Below are 12,004 nucleotides of genomic sequence, written 5' to 3' on the forward strand. Positions count from 1 at the left end.
AACGGAAACACTGAAATAATTAATAGTTTTTATTTAAAAACAAAGTATTTTTTTTTTTTAAATATACAATGAATAACGTTTAATCTTGTGAATAGTAAATTGTAAATGAATATAAATAAAAAGTGTATGATAAAATGACTGACATTTTGCGGGTAAGTAAAACTCCATTTAGAAAATAACTTTGCGTAAAAGTATTTAGATTTTTATCCCAGATAATTATGATTACATTTTTTATTAGTATAAATATTACAATTATATAACAAAAGCTCTTGTCTGAACTTAATTTATAATCGAATTTAGAATGTTCGATTGTGCATGTTCATACATACAAACATATACACATAAAGACTGTGCGGACTGTTGTCTTGTACATTTTTGGAAACCAGGGACCAGGGACGAGTATACATGAAATTTGGCTGATAGTTTTAAGTTTTTACACTAAATTTCTTAGCTGTATTCGATTTTTTAGGTAAATTTTGTAAGTTTTAGTAATTTTCTTTTGGTTGGTTTGTAACTGAGGTTCCATCAACATTTTGTCGAGATACGTCGAGATATTACACAGATGTTTTTTAATCAAGGGATGCAGGTGATGATGAAGTGATTCGATTTAGGTGAAACATACATAATTTTAGCATTAGTGGGTGTAGTGTATCACTACATACTTCTATTTCTTTTAAAAACTTGTATTATTTACTTTATGTTATTATGTTTTTAAATCAAGTTTTATATTTTTTTATTTTCAAACTTGTCTTTATAATTTTTCATTCAACAAATAAATTTTGTACAAAGAAGTTATTAAAATAAATAAATAAACCTTTTTATAAAATAAAATAACTTCATTGGCGATCCTGCAAATAATTATATGAAATATAAATAGCGAACCAATATTAAAAACAAAATAAATTAACGCAAAAATTAAATAGATGCAAAAATATATAAATTAAATAACAATATTCTCAAGCAATCATTACAAATTCAGCATTCAATTGTGAATAACCAAGCTTTATAATTATATATGTATGTGGTACTTGGATCAATAAATAAATAAAAAAAAAATAAATATATCAAATCTTTGTCACTTGAATCTAATAACTCAACAAACATTAAACTTCAAGATCTCAAACTATTCAAGATTGTTTATCAAGAGAAATTATTCAATTTAAGAAAATATCACTAAATCAGTCTACAAAATAAAGAATAAATATTAGGTATATATTAATAAATAAGTACGTTTGTTTATATACATATTTAATTGTTGTTATAAATAGTAATTTTATCACAATTATAGTAAACATTATATAGAACAAGTTCTTGTTTGTAAACCCTTCACCAGTAATTCATTACATATTTCCAAAATGGTTATTACACGATCAATGAGAGAACAAGATACAACACAAAACAATAATACAAATAATACAGAATTTCAGGATGCTCAATCAACTCCATTTTCTAATAGTACTTCAAGTACAAACACTCAAACCCATAACCCAACACAAGTTTCTGTAAAATTACCACAATTTTGGAGTTCTTGTCCTGAAACATGGTTCATACAAACAGAATTAACATTTAATTTTAAAGGCATTATAGACGACATAACTAAATATCAACTTGTTGTTATTTCATTATCTGAAGAAGTTCTAAGTAGATTGATTGATGTTATTCACAATCCACCTTTAGAAAATAAATATGAATATATTAAAACAATTATACTTCAACGTTTTTCTATGAGTGAAGATCTTCGTTTTGAAAAACTTCTCAACGAATCTGATATTGGAGATAGGAAACCATCTGAGTTTTTCCATGATTTAAAGAAACTTGCTATAAATAATTCGATGGTAAATAATGATCTCTTAACAAAATTGTGGATGCGAAAGCTTCCATCTACTATTCAAATGCATCTTACAGCATCGACTTTAACATGTTTAACTGATAAATTAGCCTTAGCTGATAAAATGTATGAATTGTCAAATAAAACTCAAATATCTTCTGTTAGTACATCTACTTCCACATTATCTTCAGATCTCTTCAATAATTTGATTAAAATTACCTCAAGTTTAGCAGAAAATATAGATAAATTATCTCTTGAAGTATCGGAAATAAGGAATTATAGAAATAGCAAAAATAGAAATCAAAGAAATTATAAAAATCTTAACTTTTGTTGGTACCATAAGAAATTTGGCAACAAAGCTTCAAAATGCATTTCTCCTTGCAATTTCGTTGAGAATAACACCAAAAATTTAAACTAAATTATCCCAATATTGCAGCGACAAATAAAGGGACCCAAAATGAACAATCACGTCGCCTCTTTATTTTTGATAAACATAATAATTTAAGATTTTTAATTGATTCCGGTGCAGCAGTCTCGGTAATTCCTGCATCTAAATATAGTAAATTCAAAAACAATTCAGATATAGTACTATCTGCAGCTAACGGTTCTATTATTAATACATATGGAACAAAATCATTGGTACTTGATTTAGGTCTTCATCGAACTTTCGAATTCATTTTCATTTTAGCTGATATTTCTCATCCTATATTAGGAGACGATTTTTTTGAAAAATTCGGTATTATTATAGATATAAAAAATAAACTAATTAAAGATTCAAATGCAAATATTTCTACTATTGCTTCATTAGGAATTTCAGAAATACATTCACTTAAAATCTTACCAATTAAGGACATTTACTTGAAACTTTTAACAGAATTTCCTTCAATTACTGCTGAACCAGATTATTCGAAACCAATTAAACATAATACAGTTCACAGAATTGAAATTAAAGGAAATCCTCCTTTTTCAAAACCTCGAAGATTAGATCCTTTAAAATTTAAAATCGCAAAATCCGAATTCAAATTTTTGGTAGAATCTGGTATTTGTAGAACATCACATTCATATATATCTTCCCCCCTACATCTCGTTCCAAAAAAGGAACCTAACGATTGGAGACCTTGTGGGGATTATCGTAGATTAAACTGCATTACAATACCAGATAGATATCCTTTACCTCATATTCAAGATCTAACAACAGATTTTAGAGGTAAGAGAATCTTCTCAAAAATTGATTTAGTAAAAGCATATCACCAAATTCCCATGGCTGCAGATGATATTCATAAAACAGCCATTACTACACCTTTTGGGATGTTTGAATTTATCAGAATGCCTTTCGGTCTTAGAAACAGTGCACAAACATTCCAAAGATTTATCGATGAAGTTTTCTTTGATATAGATTTTGTATTCACTTATATAGACGATGTGTTAATTGCTAGCGAAAATGAAGAACAACACTTGAAACATCTTAAACTAGTTTTCCAACGACTTGACGAATATGGTCTCAATATCAAATCATCAAAGTGCATTTTTGGAGTATCAAGTCTCGAATTTTTAGGTTATCAGATTTCGGCTGAGGGTATAAAACCATCCAATGCAAGAATTAATGCAATCCTTTCATATCAGAAACCAAATTCGATAACAAAACTACAAAAATTTATTGGAATGATAAACTATTATCATCGATATGTACCAATGGTTGCCAAGTTTCTTTCGCCTCTTCATGAAATAATAACCAAAGCTTCTAAAACGAAAAGCAAAGAACTAGTATGGAATGTTGATGCTGAAAAAGCTTTTGATTTACTGAAAGTTAAATTTTCCGACAAAACTTTACTTACTCATTTTGATAAAAACGCTTACCTAACTTTAGCTGTAGATGCTTCTAATTTAGCCATTGGAGCTGTTTTACAACAACGTAAAAACAATAAAGTTGAACCACTTGCATATTTTTCTAGAAAATTAACTCCAACTGAGGGCAAATATTCTACATTTGACAGAGAACTTTTAGCAATTTATTCATCCGTAAAACACTTTAGACACTTCTTAGAGGGAAGAGAATTTTCAATTCTAACAGATCACAAACCCCTTACATATGTGTTGGATTCTAAAGTTGAAAGATCACCACGACAAACACGTCATTTAGAATACATAGCCCAATTTACTTCAAATATATGTTTTATAAATGGAAAGGATAATATTGTAGCCGATACACTTTCTAGGCCGCCTGAAATCTTTGCTTTTTCTAACCAAAATATTAACCTTGAAATACTTTATAAAGAACAACAAGGAGATGAGGAATTAAAAAATCTTATAAGTGATAAGAAAACGAAAAATAATTTGAAAGAAGTTGATATTCCATCACATAATTTTAAAATATGGTGTGATATTTTAGATAAAACTAATCGTCCTTTTGTTCCACTCTCTTTAAGAAAAACTGTTTTTCATAATTTACATTCTATATCACACCCAGGAATTCGTGCAACACGAAAACTGATACAAAGTAAATATTTTTGGCCATCAATGCGAAAAGATATAAATTTTATGGCTTCTAATTGCATTGATTGTCAAAAATCAAAGACCCAAAGATATACCAAATCTGACGTTGAGAAAATAAATATTCCCCATGCAAGGTTCGAACACATACACATGGACATCGTCGGACCTTTTCCAGTGTCAAATGGAAATAAATATATTTTGACAATAATTGACAGATTCACTAGATGGCCAGAAGCATACCCAATTAAAGACATTTCAGCCCAAACAATAGTAAACACTTTCGCATACAATTATATCCCTAGATTTGGCGTTCCACTTAAAATTACGGTTGACCAAGGAACACAATTTACATCTAAATTATTTAACGATTTAACGAAGCTTTTAGGAACACATAAAATACATACATCCAGTTATCACCCGCAAGCGAATGGAATGATTGAACGCTTTCATCGACAATTAAAAACTGCTTTTAAATCTAGTAACAATGTGAAAAATTGGTCTGAATAATTACCCATTATTTTGATGGGAATTCGATCAACCATAAAGGAAGAACTCAAATGTTGTCCTTCTGAATTAGTTTATGGTCAAACATTGAGACTACCTGGTGATATGGTAGTTAAAAATAATAATATTCCACCTTTAGATGAACTACTCCAAAGATTAAGATCACATTTTAATACAGTTCAAAGCAAAGTTATTCATCATAGTAATAGTAATAATTGTTTTATACCTAAAGATCTTTGGAATTGTGAATATGTTTTTGTTAAAATACTTAGACCGAACAGTTTAGAATGCCCTTACGAAGGACCCTTTAAAGTTATTCAAAAAAATAAAAACACTTTTAATATCCAATGTGGTAATGTTATTAAAACTCACTCAATTGATCTACTAAAACCAAATCAAATCAAAACAACTATCAAATAATAAACCTAACACAACCTTCCACATTCAATAATAAGTTATTTTTCTTTAATTTCTATTACTGGTGGGGGAGTAATGTAGTGTATCACTACATACTTCTTTTTTTTTAAAAACTTGTATTATTTACTTTATGTTATTATGTTTTTAAATCAAGTTTTATATTTTTTTATTTTCAAACTTGTCTTTATAATTTTTCATTCAACAAATAAATTTTGTACAAAGAAGTTATTAAAATAAATAAATAAACCTTTTTTTTTATAAAATAAACCTTTTTATAAAATAAAATAACTTCAGTGGGTCATTGGAGATCATGTGTTAAAAGCTCAAATCTGAAGGTTCGGATGTATAGAGGCTAAATGAAATAATGGAACGATTTCAACTAAAACTGATCGGGTTTGTCGTTGGATTAATCGTACCAACATTGTACATTCATTATATTTAAAATTGCGACCTGTACTTTGATTACATGGTCCACATGATTGTAATCCGAATGATATACTTACTTTAAGGTGAGCGTAGGACAAATATTGTTGTACATTATACGAATCCTATAATACCCTTTTCACTATAATAGTGTAGAGTATAAAAACGTATAACTGATTCGTAAGTTGTCGAAAAAAGTAAAAATATAAATTTAATACTTTTTGGATGCTTGGTATTTTTTTAGATAACATGTTTTCCTATTTATTTACTTATAATTATAGATCTTTAGGTATTCAATGATGGGTTCTCACTAAAAAATGTGTCTACCTAATAAAAACGGGAAATGTGATTATTTTCAAACATATTTTGACAGTTTAAGGGCGCGTTTTTCAGATAAGGATAATCTACATTCTTTGGTTAAACATGGTTTAATATATGTTTTGTGTTTTTCAGTAACCAGTAAAGTTACTTATTATCATAGTTTAACTGAGTGTTATTGGCCAATTAAACTTAAGTTATAAGTGTGAAAACACAATTAACAAAAACAATAAATCAGTGATTTCGTAAGAACAAAACTTATTATTTTAAGTAAATTGCAATTTTCCGATTTGTTTTGTTTAATTTATTATTGTTTTAAATGTTTATTTAACATTTTTCCAAAAATTTTCAATTTACAAAAGTATTGTTTGCAAAAAACAGCTTTTCTTTGTTTATGTTTTTGACTATACTAACAAATTTAACTTAACTTAGATCCATAACTGAAAAACACAATCATAGGTTAAAATCCGCCTAAATTTGTTCCGAGTTTAATCTAACAGCAAGTTAAACCTAGTTTAACTGAGTAGTAAGAAACCCGCCCTAAGTTATACTAATTAAGCCAATGGGTTGATTTTTAAAATCCCCTACTATATTTGCGTACTTTTACTTAAGTTTTCTATAATATTAAACCTGTAGATAACTCTACTGTTCATAATGACGATGAGAGAAGCAAACCGGATAAAGCTAGTGTAACATCCAAATTATCGGATTGATGTGAAATTTCTGTTAAAATTGAGATTTTGCGTTTGAAATTGCTAATGTAGTTACATATTCAATTATCATCAGTTCGTTGAAAATATGCTTTTACGTCAGCCTTCCAGTCCTTGTAGGCAGCTACTTTTAATCGAAACATATAGTCGCCCGATGGTAAAGGTAAAATTGCAAACATTGACTCTTGCAATACTAAATTACGAACAATTACATCATGCTAAAAGAAAGTAAATTAATTGTTAATCAATATGACAATTGACTTCAAAACTTACATTGAATGGACAAGTATGATTAATATTCGATGTTTTAATCAGCAAATCAAAAAAGATTTTCAAAAATGGAATTTGTTTTTTGTTCTTCATAAAATGACAAAAATCGGTAGTTACATTATACAAAAATGGTTTATAACCATTGGCTCTCTTCATTAAGGATAAATTAATCTAAAATTTCAAAAGTAGAAACAATTTAATGTTTAATGAAAATATAATTAAACAAAACTTACCGAAACATTATTAACCGGTAGTTGATAAAGTTTGACGTAAAGATTTAAAGCCACTGTATTACGTTTGGGTATTCGTAAACGACATTCTTTAAATGTGGCAAATTTTGAATCGAATTCTTCACATTTTATATTTGTAAACTTAAACAAACCTAATGAGAATCCTATTAAATTAAAAGTTAAAATTAATATATACTGTTTAAAAATCATTATGAAAACTTAAAATGTTATTGTTTCAGTTTGTAATGTAAACAACCATTTTTATTACATTTTCTTTTAAGAGTATTTAATATGAATTATTTAAAAATAAATTAGTTTAATTTGATTACTAATTTATAAGCACAAATTAATTTTTCGATTAATTAAAAATACATTTTGTTATTTTTTTCAAAATTTTCATGTACAAATTGTAGATTTTGGTTTATGTGGTTCAGTGAATAATATTTATTTGCTATAACATATACTTTTACCAGTCCAATCATCGAAATATAGCCGATACACAGTACATTTTAGGTTTAAAATAAGTCGTACCATTTATTACGCCAAATTAAAAACTCAAAATATAATTTAAAATTAAATTTTGAAACAGCTTCCGTTCAATGCTAGGAGTCCATTACCCCTATGGGGTAATGAAAAGAGGAAAGAAAAAAGACGAAAGCTTCCTCCTCAGATGTCTTAGGTTAGTATGATGATAGTTTCAAGCAGATATATATTATTCACTGAATCTAATAAATAAAGTGTACATAATTTAGTTTATGGATGTATTTTGATTCGGTTTAAATTCCATTGTCATTTCTATGAAAGTAAACTTTCACGTCTGCCTTCCAATCATTATAGGCGGCCACTTTTAACTTGAACATATAGTCGCCCGATGGTAGTGGTAAAATTTGAAACATTGACTCTTGAAGAACTAAATTACGAACAATAACATCATGCTAAAACAAATGCAGAAAGGGAATTTGTTAATATTAAATTAATTATTAATTTCTGTACATACATTAAATGGACACGTATGATTTATATTTGAGGCTTTGACCAGCAAATTTAAAAAGAAATTTAAAAATGGATGTTGTCTCTTGTTCTTCATAAATAGGCAAAAATCTGTTGATACATTATACAAAAATGGTTTATAACCATTAGCTTTTTTCATTAGGGATAAATTGATCTAAAAATTTTAATAAAAACTATTTAAATGTAAAATAAAAACAAACATAAAATAAAATCAAAACTTACCGACACATTATTTACTGGTAGTTGAAAAAGTTTAACATAAAGAAATAAAGCCACTGTATTACGTTTGGGCAGTCGTAGACGACACTCATTGAATGCGGCAAATTTTGAATCGAGTTCTTCACATTTTATATTTGTAAGCTTCAAAGAAGCCCATGAATATCTTATTAACTGAGAAGTAAAAATTATTATAAAGAATTTCCAATTCATTTTGAAATCGGCCAAAATTATTGCTTTATATCGTTAAGCACTACAGTCATTTTATTAGTGACTATTTTTTCCATTTCAATGGAAATTGTTTTAATTCGATTTAAAACTATTTAATTTTGTAGATAATTACAAACATATTTTAAAATTTATTTTTTTTATACCCTACACCACTATAGTGGGGAGGGTATTATAAGTTTGTGCTGATGTTTGTAACATACAAAAATATTGGTCCAGTACCCACCTTAAAGTATACCGATCGATTCAGAATCATTTTTTGAGTCGATTAAGACATGTCCGTCCGTCCACCCGTCCGTCCGTCCGTCTGTCCGGCTGGCTGGCTGGCTGTCCATGTAAACATTGTGCGCAAGGTACAGGCCGCAATTTTCAAGATAATTTGATGAAATTTGGACCAAGCTTGTTTTTTGGCACAAGGACGAAGCCTATTGAAAATGGTTGAAATCGGTCCATTATTTCACCTAGCCCCCATACAACCGTACCTCCCGATTTGAACTGTTTATGCTATAATTACGCCAAATATTCTGTTATCTCTCTAAAAATTGGCACAAATAAGTTTTATATAAGTATAAATGATACTGCAGATTTTCGTAAGGATCAGCCTATATTTGACCCTAGCCCCCATACAAACCCCCCTTCAAAAAATGACTTAAACGTCTAAAATTGACTTGTAACCATTTGTATCGCAATGAAACTCAACAAAACTAACTGTTATTTAGAAATATATCCTTTTCCCAAATTTACCGAGGATCGGCCCATATTTGACCTATATAAAGCCTCATTTAGAAATTTTAGTTTTTTATCAATAAATGGCTTAAATATTTTGGAATTATGGTAATATTCAACATAAAAGTTTCTTTACAAAAAAAAAAAAATTTTATAAAAGTAAAAATTGTAAAAATATACTCATGGTGTAGGGTATCATATGGTCGGCCATGCCCGACTATACTTTCTTACTTGTTTTAAGTAAAGCTACATTTTGTAACTACATTTGATTATCTATGAAACGATCTTCATCAATTTAGGGCGGGTTTTACATTCTTTGTTTAAACCTAGTTTAATATATGTTTCGTGTTTTTCAGTTATCAGTAAAGTTACTTATTATCTTAGTTTAACAGGGTGTAATTGGCCAATTAAACTCAAAATTTTCATTTAATTTTAGAAAAGAATTGTTTGCAAAAAACAGCTGTTCATTGTATATGTTTTTGAGTGAAAAGTTGGCAATACTAACAAAGTTAACTGAGCTTAAATCTAAAGCTGAAAAACATAATCATCGGTTAAAGTCCGCCTAAATTTGTTCGGAGTTTAATCTAACAGCAAGTTAAGCCTAGTTTAACTGAGTAGTAAGAAACCCGACCTTAATAGAGGGATTTATATTTAATGTGGGGTTTTATTATACCCTACACCACTATAGTGGGGAGGGTATTATACGTTTGTGCTGATGTTTGTAACATACAAAAATATTGGTCCAATACCCACCTTAAAGTATACCGATCGATTCAGAATCATTTTTTGAGTCGATTAAGACATGTCCGTCCGTCCATCCGTCCGTCCGTCCGTCTGTCCGGCTGGCTGGCTGGCTGGCTGTCCATGTAAACCTTGTGCGCAAGGTACAGGCCGCAATTTTCAAGATAATTTGATGAAATTTGGACCAAGCATGTTTTTTGGCACAAGGACGAAGCCTATTAAAAATGGTTGAAATCGGTCCATTATTTCACCTAGCCCCCATACAACCGTACCTCCCGATTTGAACTTTTTATGCTATAATTACGTCAAATATTCTGCTATCTCTCTAAAAATTGTCACAAATAAGTTTTATATAAGTATAAATGATACTGCAGATTTTCGTAAGGATCGGCCTATATTTGACCCTAGCCCCCATACAAACTCCCCTTCAAAAAATGACTTAAACGTCTAAAATTGACTTGTAACCATTTGTATCGCAATGAAACTCAACAAAACTAACTGTTATTTAGAAATATATCCTTTTCCCAAATTTACCGAGGATCGGCCCATATTTGACCTATATAAAGCCTCATTTAGAAATTTTAGTTTTTTTTATCAATAAATGGCTTAAATATTTTGGAATTATGGTAATATTCAACAGTTTCTTTACAAAAAATAAAAATTTTATACAAATAAAAATTGTAAAAATATACTCATGGTGTAGGGTATCATATGGTCGGCCATGCCCGACTATACTTTCCTACTTGTTTTTGTTTGTTTATTTGTTTCTTTGTACCTTAGAGGAGGCTAAACCACTGAACCGATCTTCTTGAAATTTTCACTGTGTGTTTCTCTATATCCGGATGGAACAAATGCCTTGAAGTTTTCGATATTTACTCTGAATAAAATTTAAATTTTTTTTAATACAAAACTGGAAATTTTCGATGTTATTGTTGACCACGACATCTATACAGAGATAAGTCAAGGATAGGGGGATTTATCCCCCTTTTAAAATTAGCTTCCATAAACGTAATATTTTACTATTACAAATTCATGAAAATTAGTTTGAGAATAGTTTTAGAAAATCGATTTGCTGCGGAAGATTTTTGTACCAAATACTGGTAACATTATTTCCTATATAAATATTTATGGCCCGAAATCGGCGAACTGGATTAAAATAGGCAGTCCAGCAAAAGTGGGCGGGTCACCTCTCATATAAAGTAAATGGTAAAATCTACAGAACAGTTAGACAAATATCATTAGGTTCAATGTGAACAATCCTTTTTGAAGATCTAGAAACAGAAATATAAAACCATTTACCTAATCATAACACAAGCTTTCAGTCAGAAGTCTAAGAATAAGGAAATGATTAAATTGGGTAAGAATAAATATAAACAGGCCCTTATATATTTACCGAAAGCTAGAAGGCAATTAGGGCGATATCAGGTGACCAAATTTAATCTAAAACTGTATTAGATTATAAGAACGTTTTTACTGAAAACTTTAGCAGAGGTAAGGTTTACATCATACGAGTAACAGCCAAATCGGGAGTAGTCGGCAACGAAAGAGCGAATGAAATAGCATTAAAGAGAAGGTGGTTCAAGGTAGTAAACCTGACAAATGCAAAACCATTCAACGCATCTGAAGATGAATTAACAATATGGCTGAAAGGATTCCATAAGGCCTCATGGAATTGTGAAACGGTGGGAGGAAACACAAAGATCCAATGAGGTGAGACGAGAAATCTTCAGAAAATAAGCAAGTCTGAGATTAGTAATTTGAGTGCACACACAGGATTACTAGTACATCTATTTAAAATTGGACGTGAGCATTCAAATGAATGTAGAGCATATGGAGAGGACAGTGAAACTCTGGAGCCACTGCAAGTATTCGTGAAAAGTAGTGAACGT

At 29.4% G+C, this 12,004-nt stretch overlaps 2 protein-coding genes across 2 annotated transcripts; both read right to left on the reverse strand.

The window, feature by feature from the left end:
* Positions 1-6,752: 6,752 nt before the first annotated feature.
* LOC124420188 lies at positions 6,753-7,430 on the reverse strand. The gene is made up of 3 exons (XM_046952377.1): positions 7,197-7,430; positions 6,967-7,134; positions 6,753-6,911 (listed from the first exon to the last, which is right to left on the reverse strand). The coding sequence occupies exons 1-3, from the start codon at positions 7,401-7,403 to the stop codon at positions 6,756-6,758; spliced, it is 531 nt and encodes a 176-aa protein (XP_046808333.1). The 5' UTR covers positions 7,404-7,430; the 3' UTR covers positions 6,753-6,755.
* Positions 7,431-7,448: 18 nt separating this feature from the next.
* On the reverse strand, positions 7,449-8,796 carry LOC111679552. Its single transcript, XM_046952376.1, has 3 exons — positions 8,427-8,796; positions 8,191-8,358; positions 7,449-8,128 (listed from the first exon to the last, which is right to left on the reverse strand). Exons 1-3 carry the CDS (start codon positions 8,631-8,633, stop codon positions 7,970-7,972), a joined length of 534 nt encoding a protein of 177 aa, XP_046808332.1. The 5' UTR covers positions 8,634-8,796; the 3' UTR covers positions 7,449-7,969.
* Positions 8,797-12,004: the final 3,208 nt, after the last annotated feature.

This window comes from Lucilia cuprina, chromosome 5, assembly GCF_022045245.1.
Source record: "Lucilia cuprina isolate Lc7/37 chromosome 5, ASM2204524v1, whole genome shotgun sequence".
In the NCBI taxonomy this organism is placed as follows: Eukaryota; Metazoa; Arthropoda; class Insecta; order Diptera; family Calliphoridae; genus Lucilia; species Lucilia cuprina.